The sequence below is a fragment of the Sceloporus occidentalis genome, unplaced genomic scaffold (assembly GCF_023333645.1).
Source record: "Sceloporus occidentalis isolate IW3139 unplaced genomic scaffold, rSceOcc1.0.p SCAF_7, whole genome shotgun sequence".
Lineage (NCBI taxonomy): Eukaryota > Metazoa > Chordata > Lepidosauria > Squamata > Phrynosomatidae > Sceloporus > Sceloporus occidentalis.
Window position 1 is genome coordinate 29,033,781 of NW_028316987.1, and position 19,644 is coordinate 29,053,424.

Here is a 19,644-nt window from a genome sequence, read left to right on the forward strand (position 1 = left end):
GACCGCTCAAAAAAGGGCGGTCTGCCGCCACCTCAATTTCCGCCGGCGAGAAGCCTCAGCTGCCAAATGGCAAGGCTTCCCAGTGGCGGAAAAACCTGCAAAAGGCAGGCTCTTTCTGCATCACGCTTGCAATGCCCGAGTACGCAAATGGCGCACTTGTGATGTCGCCAACGCAATGGGATGTGCGGATGCTACACGTCCGTCACGTCAAAATGGCGGTCCCCGTGTGTACAGGGCGCCACCATTTTGACGCCCCTGTCACATGCTACAGGTGAGGCTAGATGCTGCGTCTTCGGCCAACCCATAGCACATGACGGGGGCGGCGCAAAGGAACTTTTAAATCGGGCATTAGGGAGCTGGGTATATTTAGCTTTGAGAAGAGACGGTTAAGAGGTGATATGATAGCTTTGTTTAAATATTTGAAGGGATGTCATATTGAGGATGGTGCAAGCTTGTTTTATTCTGCTCCAGAGACTAGGACCTGGAACAATGGATGCAAGTTACAGGAGAAGAGGTTCCACCTTAACATTAGGAGGAACTTACTGACAGTAAGGGTTGTTAGACAGTGGAACACACTCCCTCGGAGTGTAGTGGAGTCTCCTTCCTTAGAGGTCTTTAAACAGAGGCTGGATGGCCATCTGTCGGGTAAGTTTTGATTGAGAGTTCCTGCATGGCAGGGGGGTTGGACTGGATGGCCCTTGCGGTCTCTTCCAACTCTATGATACTATGATTCTATGATTAATCATCACAGCTGAGACATCAGGCCACAAAAAGCTAATACAATGCAACAATTTTTCCCAAGTGTGTTTTTTTTTTTTAAACCATCAACAGCTAATCAGCAGTGGAAAAAAACAGAATGCAATGGCTTGCACTGAAATGTATTCATACATAAAACAGATTACTGAATTTTTTAAAGTTAGTCTTGGCTAGCATGTTCTATTGATTTCTATGTCTGATCCAAAGAAAGTTGAGATTAAATTGCTGTGCATTGTCATTGCTTATCTTTTTTCAATATTTTAAAACTGATTTTTCATAGACAATATCCACAATATAAAATAACTGGATGATATCAACATGGTATCCAACCACCAAACCCTCCAGCTGTTTTCCTGATCCTGGAAAAATAAAACTAGAGTGTTCTCATGATAACCAAAGTCATATTGCAATAATAGCTACAAATACAGGGGAGGAGGAGGGCTGAATATTACTAGTATCACAAAAATGACAGTGACTCAGGAGATTTTCAAAGCCAGGTGCTTCCTAGCTTTGCAAATCAGCATGCTTAACTTGGTTTTTAGCCAGATGTTACCTGGGATGCATCTGCACCTCGGCAGCTGTGGCAAAAACACGTGCAATAAAATCCAGATGGACTTAAAACTACAAGGATTCGAACTGAATTCAACAGTGGTAATTCAGGTTTTAAACATGACCACAAGTAGAACATGAGTCAACAGTGCGATGCGGTAGCTAAAAAGGCCAATGCGATTTTAGGCTGTATCAATAGAAGTAGTGTCTAGATCAAGGGAAGTAATAGTGCCACTATATTCTGCTCTGGTCAGGCCCCACCTGGAATATTGTGTCCAGTTCTGGGCACCACAATTCAAAAAGGACATTGAGAAACTGGAGCGTGTTCAAAGGAGGGCGACTAAAATGGTGAAAGGTCTGGAAACCATGACCTATGAGGAACGCCTTGGGAGCTGGGGATGTTTAGCCTGGAGAAGAGAAGGTTAAGAAGTGATATGATAGCCTTGTTTAAATACTAGAGGGGATGCCATTTTGAGGAGGGAGCAAGCTTGTTTTCTGCTGCTCCAGACAATAGAACCAGGAAAAATGGATGCAAGCTACAGGAAAAGAGATTCCACCTCAACATTAGGAGGAACTTCCTGACAGTAAGGGCTGTTCGACAGTGGAACACACTTCCTCAGAGTGTGGTGGAGTCTCCCTCCTTGGAGGTCTTCAAACGGAGGCTGGATGGCCATCTGTTGGGGATGCTTTGATCTGGATTTCCTGCACGGCAGGGGGTTGGACTGGATGGCCCTTGCGGTCTCTTCCAACTCTATGATTCTATGATTCTATGATGCTTTGACTGAGAGTTCCTGCATGGCAGGGGGCTGGACTGGTTGGCCCTTGTGGTCTCTTCCAACTCTATGATTCTATTAATCTATGTTACCACCATTATACAGTCGACTCTCTGTTTTCGCGGGGATCCGTTCTGGACACACACACACACACACACACACCCTCGTAAAAATGGAGACTTGCACGTATTCACATGCCTCATAGGCTTGAATGGGGAGTGCCCCCGCGAGCATGCAGGGGATGTGCACTGTGGGGACGCACCCCACTGATGATAACAGTGGTCCCACTGCGTAAGTAATCAAGAATGCAGATCCCAAGTCCACGAGAAAGAACAGGCGACTGTACTTTGATCTTTGCTGTACCATATTTTCAAATAACTGGGCTAGAAAGCTCAATAAGGACCCGCTGCCTTTCTTTTTTTTTCTTTTTTAATTCTTTTGTTTAAACAAATTTAAAATTACACCAAAACAAGACTCCTAACATAAACTGAAGCATATCAATACCATCTATACATATCAATTCATATCCATGTTCTTGCTCATATCATAACATTTTCCGATCGATCTTCACCCACTCCCTCCCATTTATCCCTCTGTTTTCTTCCACTATCCATCTACTTCCATTCCTACTAATTTGTCTCTTAAGTCTTATTATGACAATAGCAATATAATGATTCTTCCTTTTTAATCTGTTTTATCCTCTCTTCCTTTTACTTTCCGGTTTATAATCCATTCCTTTCCCCCCTCTATCTCCAACTTCACTTTTTCTTTCCCCCCCCCCCCCGCCCCAGTTCTCTTTCACTCCTTTTGCTTTTTTCATATTCTCCTGTTACAAACCTCTTTTTCCATTCATCTTTCACTTATTCCAACCTTCTATCATTTACTCTCACCTTCAATTTCCTTTCTCTACCTTTCCATATATACATCTTCCAACATTCTTCTACTATATTCGTGTTTTTGTTATTCAATCTAGCTGTTAGTTTGTCCGTTTCAGATAAATCTATCAGTTTCTATAACCATTCATCAATTGATGGAATTTCTCTTCTTCTTTCATTTTTTCACTTACAGGATTCTTGCAGAGGATATCATATATTATATTCCTCTCCAATATACATTTTTCATCTTATCTTCTTAAACTACTTGTCATATTTAACAAGTATATCTCAGGTTTCATTTGATAATTTATTTTCAAAATCTTAGTTATTATTATATGAATTTCCCCCCAGTACTTCTTAATTTCTATCACATGTGTATCAGCAAACCTTGAGTCCTTTAACGTTTCCAACACTTGTCTTGTTTTGTTACATATATTTTTGCTAATTTCTGGGAGGGTCAGATAACTCCTTTGAGCCATTTTAAGAAAGTTCTCTTTCATTCTTGTGAGCTATGAACTTTTTCAATTTTTTCCTTGCTTGTTGGAAATCTTCTAAATTTATGTTCTCGCCTATATCCTTAGCCCATTGTATCATTGTGTTTTGTATTTCATCTTGCTCAAGTTCTCTTTCCAATAATATATATATATATATATATATATATATATATATATGACATTTCCCCCTTCTTTACTGAATATTATCTTATCTAACTCATTCCTCTGCTCTTCGAATCCTTGTAGTTTTAAGTCCATTTTGAATCTCTCTTTAAGTTGTAGATACGGGAACCAGTACAATTTATAATCTATATTTCCAAAGTCCTCAATTGGCTTTATATTATATTTGTTCTTTTGATCTTTTATTATAATATCTTCATATCTGATCTATTTCTTCTATTGTATCCATCTTTCATGGAACATTTCCTGGGCTGATATCCAAGTTGGAATCTTCCCGAAGAATTTTTTCTTCTGTTTTATCCAAATCCTTAAAAGAGACTTTTTCATATAGTGGTTTTCAAAGTCTTTGTGGTTTCTTGCCTTGTCATACCAGGGATATGCATGCCAGCCATAACGATTATTCAATCCTTCTATAGTCAACAGTCTTTCACTTCCAATGTTGCCCAATCTAGTATTCACATGAATGCACTGGTATAATAGTTTTCAGGTCTGGTAAGTTACATCCACCATTTTCTTTTTTATTGATAAGTGTGTTCCATCTAATTCTTGGTTTATGACCAGTCCAGACAAATTCCTCACCTTTCTAAACTATTTGTCTGAGAGGATGTAGACACTACAAAAGAAAGAAAGGGAGGGACAGAAGAAGGGAGGGATATAGGACATGACTCACAAGGCCAGTCAAATGCAAACATCATAAGTAAATAAATAAATATGTAATAAATCAATATTTTAAAAGTTGCAATAGATCTTCCAATCAATACTGCATATTAAAAAATGTGCTCCTAATCAGTTTTGTAGCAATAGATACAAATGTTCATTGGGCATAAAACACTGATGACCATGTATCTAAAACAGCCTTCAATAAAACAAGGGCCAGATGTGTTTCAACACTGCAGTCTTTTTCAGTGGTCAATATGAAAGTAATTTTCAGGTTTTTATTTTCTAAAAAAGCTTATGTTTAGAAACATTTTTTCTTCCTCCTAGTGGCAGTTGTATAGTTTTCCACCTCTCAAATAAATGGACCACTAAAAATAAAACATATCGGTTGACTTCACTATCCACAGACTGTGGGTAGTGAAGGCAAGATGCATGCATATTTTTATTCTATGAGGAATCGTACACTGATATATTTGTCTTTGTCTGCTGGTGTTAGAATCCTGATGTATTCTATCAGATATGTTGTAACTGTGGATAATGGGGGAGGGGATATGCTTCAGCATAGGCTTTTAGAGATAGAGATGTGTAGTGCTAAGCTGGGCCAGGTGGTGCTATCTGGTGTCCTTGAAGGCCTGGCTCTCAGAGGCTAGGAATGCAGTTTCAGTTATGGGAGAAGAGGAGCTCAGGGGGGAGTAATGGAGGATGGGAACCAGTGAGGAGAAGAAGGGGTTTTCTTGTGCAGGCTTTTGCTAGGGGAGGAGTAGTTCAGCTAAGGGGGGGATTTAGGCATTGGCTTGGCTGGGAGGGGTCAGTCTCAGCTATGAAGCAAGTGATGTGGAATTGCTGATTCTGGAACTATCAATAAAGTACTGTTGATTTATCAATCAAGCTGACTGGTTGATTGTCCAGGATTCTGGTCTCACACTCTGACAGCTGGAAAGAACTAGAAAATTAAAAGAACTTTTAACACAAGCAACTGGCATTATTTGGAAGTGCCTTTACTGCATCAAATGCAGATCTTCCTTTTCATTAAGCTGTTTTTAAAATAACAACCCCAAACTGTTAGGCAAATCTGCAGCATTTTTGTATGTATTTAACATTATGGTTGTCATGGCACTTTGCCTCAGCCCTCAAAGAGATTTTATGTCATTTAAAAAAGAAATTCCTAAAAAGATAAAGGAATGGAGAGATAAAACATGACATGGTACACTATAATGCGCTGTTAAAAGATTAACAACCTATCCAAATCATTTCATAGGGCCAAGATTTAGGGATGACCCTACTTCATTCTAGATTATGTATCTATGCTATTTAAATTGTGAAACAGGAAAAATGTTAGGCTTGTGTAGATGGCAGCCTATCTTTTTAACTGCATCATATTGTCAAACACAGTTTACTGTCCAACCTTGCTGGAGTCTGTGTACACACACACACACACAGAGAAGAACAGACACAATTAGGAACAAGAGATCTCGTCCCTGAACCATAATTCCATTTCAAAATATTTTTAACCTTCTGTTTTACTCTAAGTGCTTTAGCTATTTGATTTATTTTAAGTCTATAATGGTCCAGTCTGTTCAAGAGTTTAGAATAAAAAGCACAAAAATTGTTTAATACCTTGAATATTATTCACATATGTTTATAACTATATGGCATGTTGTTGTTGTTGTTGTTGTTGTTGTTGTTGTTATTGTTGTGTGCCTTCAAGTCATTTCTAACTTATGGTGACCCCCTAATGGGAACCTATCACACTGTTTCTGAAGCTAAGAGTGTGTGATTTTCCCAAAATTACCCAGCAGGCGGCCAAGTGGGCATTTGAACCCTGATCTCCAGAATCATAGTCTAGTACTCAAACCACTCCCCCACACCATGTTCATACAAATGATATTTTACCAATAAATATGTATTTTTAAAAATATGGTATTGTGATTTGACTTTTAAAAAGTTAATGCATGTAAGTTTTTAGTTTTCTAAAAATGTTGTGAGAAAGATAAGATAGAAACGACAACCAATTATCTTTGGCCATTTGTTGCTGTTAACTGCTGTCATGTCGACTTCAGGTTATGGCGAATGAATGAATGAATGAATGGTTTCAAAATCTCCCTAGCACACATCTGCTCAGGTTTTGCAGACTTGTTTATTGAGTCTATCCTTTTTCAGTAGTGACCAGTAATGTATACAGTAGCCCATCTGTGCTCACACCACAGATGTGCTTAAGGACAGTATGGTATTGGCAGTGGCATTACTAGGGTTGGTGTCACTCAGTGTGGTAACTCATGATGTCACACATCCCCATTGACCTCCTCCCATTTCACACTACACAGAATTCTTAGTAATGGTTTTTTTTTTGCACTAATGTTACTCATAAATCATAATTCCCATATACCACTGAATGTAATGCTAATAGTTGTGGCATAAACAACTAGCAAAATTAAAATTATACTTTCAAATTATAATGTCATATGCACAACCTAAACTTATTTACATATACATAGTGAAGATTTGGTTAAAATGTGATGTTTTTAAAGAAAATTGAAGAATGCATTATATATATATATATATATATATATATATATATAATTTTTAAAATTAAATTTTGAAATTTGAAATTTTAACTTTAAAAAAATTCTAGTGCCTCTCATTTCTCCTCCCACTGAGCTTCACACCACTCCCACCATCTCTTAAAGCATTTCGAAGTAAAGCAGATGAATGCCACAACCCGTTTCTGCCATAAGATAGGTGTTTGAGGAGAAGTAGTGTAATCCCCCCTTAGGATATTACCTGGTGTGGTTTGCACCCCCCATACACAGCCCTAGTGATCCCACTGGGTATTGGGCATTTTAATTTCAATTCATTTCCCAATCATACTCACAATGGAATTGGCCCTTGTTAAAAGCAACAGCTGCATGCTGCATTGGCATTTAGCTATCTACCACAAACCCAAGATTCTTCATGGTCAATCACTGCTCAAAACAAGATGTTTTCTGTTCATTATGAGATAGTAGGCACCCATGTCCTAATGACAGTTTTCTTCCACTCTATTTGTCCTATCCAAGGTGCTAAAATACAAAAAAAATTGAAAATTGAAATCCTCCAAAGAATTCCAGAACTAATTTTTAATACAGAGCCCCCCCAACCCCCGCCTTGTAAATGAATGGCTACCCCATTTGGACTTCTTTATTCTATTTTACTCTTGCAGCCAAGAGATTTTCTCAGTGCCATGAGATACATAGACCTTGCCTATTTTTGACACACTGCTTGCTCTCCAACCATTTTTTCTATATTCCCTAGTATTTACTCACCTCTCTTTCAACTCTCTACCCTCTTTGTTATACATATTTGAGTTTTCTCCATAGTTATGTTTAACCTAATCAATGTCTCATACTGAGACTCCAAAATGAACAAAAACTCACCATTGTGTACAGAGTCACCATAAAGATGGATCACAAGGCAGTTCTCTGTCTACATACCTTATATCTTACAGTTAAATAAGGAGTATTTTGTCAAAGGGTCTCTAAAATCCTGGAGGCAGCACTGGTATATGTGTACTGTAACTCATAACTTATTATTTCATTAGAGAGTATATTTGGATATCACTGCCTTATTTTGAATGTAAATGCAGATAATGGATATATGCACCAAATATTTCCTTTTTGCTTCCATTGTCTGTCTGCTCAAACAGAGAGAAACTAAGGCCTGTTACAGACTGCCAAAATAAAGCTGCTTCGGGTCTCTTTGGAGGTATGCTGTTTAAATGATGCATGCACCCTAAGAATCCGGAAGCTGCATCAAAGCTGCACTCCACTGCTTAGGAATGGAGTGTGGCTTTGGCGCGACCTCCGGACTCTTAGGACCCATGCATCATTTAAATAGCATACCTCCAAAGAGACCCAAAGCAGCTTTATTTTGGCAGTCTGTAACAGGCCAAAGGCCCGGAACAGATGGCCCAATGCGCAGTGCTGGCACTGATACTAGGCTTTGGAACCATGCACCAACCGCACAATCCCTAACCCTAGCATGGTGTGGCAGCGGAGTAATGGCAGCATCCCGTCCATACGGGCAACATTATTTTGACATAAGCGACACGCAAGCATCCGCACATCGCCTCATGTTGCTTACATCATGAGTGCACCAGTGGCGCACTTGGGACATCACTCTGGCACTGCAAAAAGAACCCAGAAACACCGGGTTCTTTTTACTCCAGAGGGATGGCACACAGTTTGGGGGCTGCGCTGTTCCTCTAGAGTTAAAACAGGCGAATGCAGATCGCCATTTCGTGGCAGTCTGTACTACCCCAAAATAAACTATTTTGACTATTTAAAAAAACATATTAGTGTTGTGGTCCATTCACCGCAGTATATAAATAAAACAAATTATTATTATTATATAATAGCTCTTAACAATTTAAAAGAATTATTTTTGATCTGTTGGAAAGGCGGTATATAAATAAAATTTATTATTATTATTATTATTATTATTATTATTATTATATAATAGAAATTACAGATTCTGCATTGACAGCACCGACTCTCTGGAACAATCTTCCTGACGAAATTCAGGTCTGCCTCACCTTGGATGCCTTCAAGAAGGCTCTGAAGACATATTTGTTTCGGCTAGCATACCCATCTGACTCCTTGTAGATACCACTCTTGATAGAAGTTCACTTTATTGACTGTTAGATTTTATGGCTGTATTTTTATTATGCTGAGGAATATATGGAGATTTTATATTTTTATAAATTGAATGTAATTGTGTTTTTGATGTAAACCGCTTTGATCATTGGAAAAACGGTATATAAATAAAGCATTATTATTATTATTATTATTATTATCTCTTCAGCTTTATGTCAAATGGTTCATCTTTGCATACATGAGACCTTTCTGACCTTTAAACAAAAAGTTCAGCTATGTAATGAGCACACAGTGCTGCAATCCTACACACAGCATAATAGTGGGTAAGTGAATACAAAATGGAAAGACTGGCAGAACTGAGGGAGCAGCAGCATAGCTTCTGACACCTATGACTCTCAGAATTTGCCTCACTTTACCTTTCATCAACACACACAGAGATATTTCTTTTCAGATAGACAAGCAACACCTATCTTTTTCAACATACTCTATCTGTTTTTAATTGACTTACACCAGGCCTAATGTAATCAGAGAAATGCACATATATACTATTTATACAAGAGCTTTAAGACCCCTTAAATATATGTTTATGGAGAAGTAAATTGTATTGATTTAAATGAGACTGACATTCAAGTATGTTTGATAAGAAAGGAAGCCTACAACTGCTATCCTGCAAAAATTAGGCAGTTTAAATCCTGCTGAAGTCATTGGGGATTAACTGCTCACTGTCAGAACAATCCTAACCTCCATATCTTCTTGCTATGGGATTATAATGGGGGCAGAAAAACTCAGCCCGCAGGGAGGGCAGCTCAGTTCCACCACAGAATGTTACATACAGTAGACTCTGCTGGCTACTGCTGGGAGTAATCCTGCTGACAGTAATAAGCAAACATCCCTAAAACTAAACCAAGGGACATGGCAGGACATCATCAGCCTTGGATATGCTAGATCCAAAACCCTCCACTCTACAAGAATGAGCTGGATTGGGACTCTCAATTACTACAGCCTGGAGCTGTCATTAGCTTAAATCCAATGACAAAACTCCCCTCCACAAGTGTCAGAACTGCCAGAACATTAGCTTCAGAGGATTTTCCAGCCTTCTGGAATAGGCATTGGGGATGCAAAAGGAAAGAGAGAACAGGGTTCCACTATCTTGCAAATAGAAATCCATCACTAGATTTTGTTGTTGTTCATAGAATCATAGAGTTGGAAAAGCCCACAAGGGCCATCCAGTCCAACCTTTTACAATGGATGTTATCAGACAAAGGAAATTGGAAGTATAATGCAATGGCAATCTGAATGCAATCATAGGGTTTAACATTATTGCATGATAGACTACCACACGCAATTTTGGGCAATGGGAAGTCAGTCCGAACGCAATCATAGGGTTTCACGTTATTGCGTGAAAGGTGATCACATGCAATTTTGGGCAATGGCAAGCTATTTTCGAGCAATGGGAAGTCAGTTCGAACGCAATTCAAATTCACGTACATTCGCTGAACTAGCGAATTCACTTGAATGCGTTCTGGTCCCACTTTCTTTTCATTCGAAATTAAGAGAAATTCCTCCCGTGTGATAAATGACAATGCAGGAACACACAATCAAAGTACCCCTGTCAGATGGCCATCCAGTCTCTGTTTAAAAACCTCCAAAGAATGAGACTCCACCACACTCTGAAGGAGAGTGTTCCACTGTCAAGAAGCTCTTACTATAAGGAAGTTCTTCCTGATGTTGAGGGGGAATCTCTTTCCTTGTAGTTTGCATCCACCTCTTGGTCCTATTCTCTGGAGCTGCAGAAATCAACCTTGCTGTTCTCAATATGGTACTCCAAATATTTGAACAGAACTATCATATCACCTTTTAATCTTCTCTTCACCAGGCTAAACAAATTCAGCTGCCTACATTGCTCCTCATACAGCATGCCTGACTAAAGCAGAACAGAGTGGCACTATTATTTCCCACAATCTAGACACTATACTTCTATTGATGCAGGCAAGAATCGCATTGGCTTTGTTAGCTGCTGCATCACACCGTTGACTCATGTTCTACTGGTCTACTAAGACTCCTAGATCCTTTCACATGTGCTGTTGTTTAAGCCACGTATACCCCAGCCTATATCTATGGGGTTTTTTTCCCTATCTAAGTGCAATACCTTACATTTCTCCCTATTGATATTCATTTTGTTAGTTTTGGCTCAGCTTTCTAATCTATTCAAGTCATTTTGAATCTTGGTCCTGTCTTCTGGAGTGTTGTCTACTCCTCCTAATTTGGTGTCTACTGCAAATTTCATAAGCATGTCCTCTGTTCCTTCATCCAAGCCATTGATAAAGATGTTGAATAGCACTGGGCCTGGGACAGAACACTGTGGCCCTCCACTAGTCACTTCTCTCCTGGATGAAGAGAAGACATTGCTGAGCACCCTTTGGGTTCAGCTAGTCAACCAGTTACAAACCTATCTAACAGTAGTCTTGTCTAACCCACATTTTACTAGCTTGTTTGCAAAAATATTAAGAGGGACTTTGTCAAAGGCCTTACTTAAATCAAGATGTGTACATCCATAGCATTCCCTTAGTCTACCAAGCAGGTCGTTATATTAAAATAAGATATAAGATTGGTCTGGCACGACTTGTTTTTTAGAAACCTGTGTTAACTTTTTGCGATTATGACATTCCCTTCTAAATGCTCACAGACTTTCTGTTTAATAATCATATCTAGAATCTTTTCTGGTATTGGTATCAAGCTAACTGGGCAGTAATTGTTTGCCCCCCCCCCCCCCCCAATTTTAAAGACAGGGACATTTCGCCTCCTCCAGTCTGCTGCAGGACTGTTGTGTGTCTGCAAATAATTTCTGACTTATGGTGATCGTAAGGCCCCATCATGGAGTTTTCTGGAGCTGAGGGTGTGTGACTTGCCCAAGGTCCTATGGGTTTCCATGGGTGAGCAGGGAATGATCCTTGGTCTCCAGAATCATATGCTCAAACCAATATACCTCACTGGATCTTGCCCATGATTAATTTTTTCTCCATTGTTTCCAGTGGAGAGAGGAGATAAAGTATCTGCTCAACTAAAAGTTGTGGCAACATAGTTATCCCACCCACACATCCATACCTTTTACCAAGAGGAGTCTGAGTCACAAGATCTCCTGCTTCATCACTTCCTGATCTTTATATATCTCTTTTAAGGCATTTTCATTTGCCCACTGCACAAGAAGAGAAGTCAAGACGTGGCAAACAAGTCAGGAAATCCCTCTTTTCAAAATGAAGCCAGGTACCTAACTCCCATCCACCCTGCACACACATACCAAAACAACAGGGAATGTTTGTTTCATTATGAATTTAACAGAAAAAACATTTGGTACTGTTAAAAACAATTAAGATAGCAGATTTTCTTTCCTTTGGAAAGGAAAAATTAAGGGATTTCTTGAATATACTAATGTTACTGTCAGTATTGTGTATTTCATTGGGGTCTGGCAGATATGTTGAGGCTTTTACTGAAAAGGGCTTCCACTACTCTCTAAATTTCAACTGCTCACATATTCTCCCTTTCTTGCTGAATCTCTAAATCATGCACTTAAAAATAGACTACCAGATTATCTGAGTAAATCATAAAGCTCAGCTTATCTCTCTCTCTCGCTCTCTCTCTCTCTCTCTCCCCTCAAAACACACAATTTATTTTGTCCACCAGCTCAGCAGCAGTGAGCCAAGAGTAATCCTGTATGTCCCTTTAAACCGACCTTGTTTGCCTACATATGTTTCACCATGTATGACGCTATGTTAAAACATCCAAAGTAATCTAAATATAAAATATAAAAACAATTTCATGCCTATGACCATAAATTGTTTGTGGCTGTAGCAGAGACAGTTTATATTTGTGTGTTATAATAGTCTTATTTAGTCAGGATTCAAAGAAAGAAACCTCAGGAAGCAGCAGGCCCGTAGCTAGCATAGGGCAAGTGGGGAAGCGCCCTGGGGCCCTCAGCCAAACGGGGGCCCCGCACCACCCTCCCTCGCCTCACAAATGTCTCTCTCTGTCTCATAGATGTTTATCACACTATGCTCTTAAAGAGGTACTATTCCAGTGTGACTCCTCTAGCTGCCTCCTGTTGCATGCTGGGATTGGCAGTTTTAAGGAGCTGAACTTCTCTGCCTGAGAATTCTAAATACCCCTCCTTAAAACTGCCAATCCCAGCATGCAACAGGAGGCAGCTAGAGGAGTCACACTGGAATAGTACCTCTTTAAGAGCATAGTGTGATAAACATCTTAGTCTTCTCTCCTTGGCCTGGCCTCCCTTTCTCAACAACAGGGAAGTCAGGACTCTTGGCCATGTGGGGGCCTGAGGGGGAGGCGCCAGGCTGGCAAAAGGGAACCGAGGAGGAGAGGGAGGGATGGGAGTGGCACCCATTTGTGAGGGCTGCATCAGGCTGCATCCACACTGGAGAAATAACCCGGTTTGACAGCACTTTAACTCTTTTCTGGCTCAAGCCTATGGAATTATGGGCGTTTGAGTATGTTGTGGGGCCCAGAGCTCAAGGCTATGGAATTCTGGGAGTTGGAGTTTGTTGTGGGGCCCAGAGCTTAAGGCTTGACTCTTTTTCTGGCTCCTATGGAATTCTGGGAGTTGGAGTATGTTGTGGGGCCCAGAGCTCAAGGCTTGACTCTTTTTCTGGCTCAAGGCTATGGAATTCTGGGAGCTGGAATTTGTTGTGGGGCCCAGAGCTTAAGGCTTGACTTTTTCTGGCTCAAGGCTATGGAATTCTGGGAGTTGGAGTATGTTGTGGGGCGCAGAGCTTAAGGCATGACGCTTTTGTGGCCTCCTTTTATAGGACACATCCTACATTTCAGACTTCTGCCCTGAAGGAATTTCAAAACGTACTCCATTTTTTATAAAATGACCAGATGTCCTCCTTTTCAAGGATGTGTCCTATGTTTCAACCTTCTGGCCAGGAGGGATATCAAAATGTCTTCCATTTTTGGTAGGATGATCCCACGTCCTCCTTTATCCAGGACATGGCCTACCTGGGAGCAATGTCAAAATGTCCTCCATTTTACCAGGGTGACCAGATGTCTTCCTTTATCCAGGACACGCCCTACATTTCTGCCCAGGACAAATTTCAAAATGTCCTGGTTTGTTCAGAGAATTTGCCTTTGCCAGCCTTTCCTTGAGGCTGAGAGTGTGTGACATACTTGCCAAGTGAGTTTTCTTGGTTTGTTCAGAGAGTTTGCCTTTAGTGACTTGGGTATATGCGAGTGTTTGTGTGTGTGCCTTCAAGAGTTTTTCTTGGGAGGTTTGTTCAGGTTGGGTTTACCTTTGCCTTTTTCTGAGGCTGAGAGTGTGTGACTTGCCCAAAGGTTTTCTTGGAAGATTTGTTCAGAGGGTTCTATTATTATTATTATTAATAACTGAAAGAAAGAAGTTGGCAGCATGAGCTTTCCTAAAGTCTGCTTCCTCAGATGCATTTAATCTCAGAGGTGCAACAAGAGCTCTATAATATAAGCATTTATATTAATGTTTTTTTTAAAACAATGAATAACGTTTTTGGCTTTTAGTTGGTTATGTCCTCCATTCTTCTTGAAGGTCCTACATTTTGGGATAAATTTTGCCCTACATTTTTTCTACATTTTGTCCCAGTTTGCTGATAGAGAATTATGACAACCCTACCCTACCCCAAAGGAGCCATGAAACACAGCTCCTTCGTCCACTGCAACAGAGGAGCCATAAGCACCCTGGAGCGGTGCTGTGACATCTCTCGTGCAACGCACCATTTGGACATGGTGAATGAGCCATGCCATTGACACGCGCCCCGTTAAACAGCGGTGTGCCAAGATGGCGCCCGCGGCTTGCGGTAGGACTCCGGCCATTAAAAAATATAGGAGCCCCAAATGCACTTTCTGCCCCAGGGATGGCCACCCCTTTGATTGGCCACAATCGCACTTGTCATCCTCCATCGATGTGCCCAGTAAGACACTGGCAAAGCAGAATCATGGGCCCCTCCAATGTCCCCTTCACTCCCCTTCTCCTCATGCCCTCTCTTAGACTATCCAGTTTGTGTTTGTTGTACTTATATCCATTGGAAGTGTCACACTTTCACTTTCTTACATTTCTGCCCTGACCACTTGGGTAGAGTGGCTCAAGCCTTTTTTAAAGCACACCTGCATGGGTGTATTTATATACAGCTTTTGGGCTAGGGTTAGGATGGATTGCTTCTGCAGAACTGCACTCGTATCATCCCATTTATATATAGGGTTGAAGATGCTTATTTTCCTCCTTGAATTGGAATATCCTGGCTTCATTTTACTCCAGTTTTTTGTCCTGGAGTGCGGTTTCAATCCAGTTCAATCCTGCTTTGGAGGTGTGCATCATTTAAATATCCGCCTTCAAAACAGATGAAAACCGCTTTATTTCGCTTATCTGTTTCACCTCTTGGTTGAAGATTATATAGCATTGTGGTAATGTGCATGGACTAGTATTTTGTTTCTTTACTTGTTTAATAGACGAGAACACGTGCGTGTGTGTGTCTATGAGTCTGTGTTTATGTGCATGTAGCATTTAATATTTGAATGGAAGATGTAGTTGTATACCTTGTTTGGAGAATAAGAAATCAATAGTTTTTAATAAAACTGGGCTGTTCATATGACAATGAGATTATCATATTTCTTCAGACCTCAAAAGGCTATAGCCAAGGTGGGGTAAGAGTTGGTGCCAGCCAGTGTGTTTTTATCTAGGCTCCTTGCAACAACAATTGTAGCTGAAGGAAAATTGGTAGTGTTTGCATATTTGTCTGACAGTCCAGGAAACTGGTCACAAATGTGACTCCATGGAGAGACCAGCTTGTCTTCTTTCTTCTTGTTCTTTTTTCTAGTTGTAGATAAGACAGAACCCATATGCAATACACTGATTATGGAGCTATGATGGTGATTCTGATCAAGTTTTGGAAAAGAAAGGTAATAAAACATGAAAAATCAAACTACTTCTGCGGCTTGGAATAAGTGCACATCATCCCTGGATAGTACTTGGATGGGAGACCACCAACAGATGCCAGGTGTTGTAGGCTGTATTTCAGAGGAAGAACCACCTCTCAGTATCCCTTGCCTAAGGAAGCCTCCCTATGAAGTTCATGGGCTCACTGTAAGTTGACAGGTGGAGTGAAGACAAACATACACATCATTATTTTTACCATTGCTTCAAATGTCAAGGTAAAGCCATTTCCTTAGCAGGTAAAATCAAATCTATAGCAGGGGGCTCATGCATCACATTCAAATTTCAATGAGACCCATCCTACTTTCAGTTACCCTCCTCCTCTCTCAAACTAACCCTTCACAACCAACTTTTACTTTTAAAAAATAGTTCTAAGGAAAGCTTTTCTCTTCTGTGTCCCTCTCCTCAGCACTTTCCAGCTCTCCAGAGTCTGTAGGTACAGTAGTTTGTGGTGAACTGCAGGCAGCATGGGGTACTAAATGCTAATAGGTTTGCAAGAAGGCTGACACAACAATTTTGAGTCAAGCATTCTTTAGCAGGGAGGAGAGGGAATGAAGGTCCACATTCCTAAAGATGTGGCAGAGAAGCTTCTCTACAAGATTATTATTATTATTATTATTTTGGGGGGGGGATTCAATTGTGTGTAAATAATAATAATAATAATAATAATAATAAATTTTATTTGTATTTCCTGGAACTCCCTGTGGATTGAGGTGGGATCACAACAAAAACCAACAGTGCAAAATACAAAGTACAAAATACAAAATAGAAAAAACAATATTATCTAAAATACAACAATAATGGCCAGCAATATTACTACCAGTGAGTTAAAATATCCAGGTCATCATCTGTTTTCCATGCTATCAAATCAGAAGTGGGAGTGTTTTTTAAAATCAACTATAAAACGTCAATTTTAAAGAACACTCCCACTTCTGATTTGATAGCATGGAAAACAGACAACGACTTGGATATTTTAACTCACTGGTAGTAATATATGCCTCCAAGTCACCTGTTGACTGATGGAGATTCCATGAATTCCTTCCTCTGAGGTAGGTACCTACAGCACCCACTAAATACTAAATACTGTGTGTGAAGGCAAAGTTGCTGGCACTGAGAAGATGGGTTAGAGGTGTGATGAACACTGGAGGAGGTTGGATTTCCCACTAGGTCTGAGGAATGAGAGATGAAAGGGATTTGGCTATGAAATTTGGAAGAATGGAAGTATAAACTTTCCTTAAAGCATGAACAGGATACAGTCTTTGTTACAGGACTAAGATACATACTCTGACCTTGAACTTAGGACACAATAGTTTTGTGTTATTGAAGTGTAAGAATCACACCTGTGTGTTGATGAAATGAATCTCTATATGAATAAGAGAAAGAAATGTTCCTTCATTGTCAAGAACTCTTTCTAGTTCTTCATTGTCAACCCTTACCATGTTCAAACTGCACACCTAACTTATTCAAATGATTAATGGTTATTTAAATTATGTAACTATATTGTTCAAACTTTATTCTCTGTGCAGACTGCAACTATATCCCTCCCTGTACATTATACACAAAGCATATTGCAGTTGTTGTCTACCTTCAAGTTGTTTCCACTTTATAGTGACCAAAATGCAATCCTATCACAGGGTTGTATGAGAATGAGAATGTGTGACTTGCCCAAGGTCACCCAGTGGGTTACCATGGCCAAATGGGGATTTGAATCCTCGTCTTCAGCATTGGAATCCAGTGCTCAAACCACTATACCACACTGACTGTTGCAGTACTCACAAGCAATTTTCAGCTCTTCCACTAAACACAAGAACCATACAGTTTTTCTCCAAAGCAAGTACATGATGTAAGACGTCTTCTGACACAGACGTATTCTTCAGTATAGCAGTTTTACACTATGTACATTTGATATTCTATATACCCACACAGCATATACTAAGCAGCTTCACATACAACACAGTACATCCTCCAAAACAGGTGCTCTAATGGCACAGCCTGCCCTCTATAGCCTACATACCTTCCACTCAGCACCTGCCATATTTTAAAAGAGAAGTGTTCTCACATGAATGCAGTGACACAGAAAAGTGTCTCCGATATCACCCTAAACTGTAGGATCATCATCCCTGTGATGTAGTCCCAAATCTTGCAGTTGCAGAGGTTTCTATAGACTTCCATAATACTTCATTTAAAAAAAAGAAGCCTTCCTTTTAGCAGAGATTTAGCGCTTACACAGCGGCAGAATTGTGGGTCAACTGATCAGGTGGTCTAAGAGCTGTCTGAGCCCTTGAAACAAAGGACACAAAAGGCATCCATCAACAGTTCATTTTCATAACCTTGTGGTTTTTCTCTACCAACCTCACATTTGTTAAAACAGGCTCCATTTCCTTGCCCTAGATTTGGGCCACACATTCCCCTAATTCCTCCTGGGCTTTTCTAGGGAAGGATTTGGGGGCGGGCAGGGGTTCCACTCACCGTCCTCCAGAGGGGCTGCCTTTTGGCACTGACAGAGGCGGCGGTCACAATGAAATGGCAGACGGCCACCGTTAAGCCGAAGACGATGGCCAGAAGGGTTCTGACAGGCAGCAGGGAATACGAGACGAAGGTGACCAGCATGAGCTGCCACATGCCTTGCTCGGGGGCGCTGGGGGGCTCCATGCCGTAGGCACCCAACGAAAAGGGGCAGCAGAGGAAAGCGAAGGTGAAGGTGAACAGTAACGTGAGCTTCACGATCTGCTGCAGCTGAGTGACCTGCAGGTACTTGACGTTGGTGACAATGAAGAGGGAGAGGAAGATGATGCAGTGCACCGGGTGGGAGCCCTTAGAGATGGTCAAGCTCGGGCCCGACAGTAGCTCCACCAGCGCCAGGCTGGCCGTCAGTACGATCAGCACGGCTAGCGCCTTCAGCGTCGACGTCTGCTCCAGCTTCAGGTTGTAGTTCTGGAACAGCGACTCCAGCTCCTTGCAGTCGAACTGGTCCTCGCAGGCCACGGCGTCCAGCAGCTGCCGCCGAGCCGCAGGAGCCCCGCCGCCGCCGCCTCCGCCGCCTCCTCCGCCGCCGGCCTGAGCTGCATTTGCGGCGGTGCTGCTCCCGGCAGCCGGCGGCGGTGGCAGCGGCGGCCCAGGATAAGGGGAACAACAACAATAGCGGCAGCACTTCTTACTTGTCCTTTTGCTCTTCTTGACTTTCTGAAACGGTATTTCCTCCATGTCAGGGCCATTCATAAATCCCAGGGAAGAAAGGCTCCTCTGCTGCTGCCTCGGCCGCTATTGTTCCTCTCTCTCTGCTCATGAGAGAAGCAAGGTGAAGCTGAGAAGGAGGAGGGCGGCGGCGGCGGCGGCTTTTTTGTGAAGGCGTGAAAGTGCCTCAGCAACAGCAGCAGGCAAGCAATAGCAGCCCCCTCCACCGCCAGAGCCAGTCAAAGAAGAAGAAGACGAAGACGAAGAAAAGAGCAGCAATAACCTGAGGCAACCCACCAGCCACCGCGCAGCAGCAACAGCAGTGGAGAAATCCGCGGGAGAGATCCCCTCAAAAGAGCCGAGTCTCTCTCTCTCTCTCTCTCTCTCTCTCTCTCTCTCTCTCTCTCTCACAGCTAGCAGCGGGGAGGAGAGCACAAAATCACTCTCGAGATGTCATAATTATCCAGGTTTTGTTTTAAATTCCTCCTCCTCCTCCTCTCTGACTGGCCGTGTCCCTTCCCCAGAGGAGATAACACCGCAGAGGCTCACACAACCCCCTCTTTCCTCTGCAATGGAGCTTCG

The 19,644-nt window shown here is 41.3% G+C and overlaps 1 protein-coding gene across 2 annotated transcripts in view; it reads right to left on the minus strand.

The window, feature by feature from the left end:
- Positions 1–19,416, minus strand: part of ADCY1 (adenylate cyclase 1) — a 406,316-nt gene extending 386,900 nt beyond the window's left edge. For both annotated transcript variants that reach the window (XM_089532497.1, XM_089532496.1), the window contains exon 1: positions 18,358–19,416. In XM_089532497.1, the coding sequence (XP_089388623.1) occupies positions 18,358–19,107 (750 nt within the window). In that variant the 5' untranslated portion in view covers positions 19,108–19,416. The remainder of the gene's footprint in view (positions 1–18,357) is intronic.
- Positions 19,417–19,644: the final 228 nt, after the last annotated feature.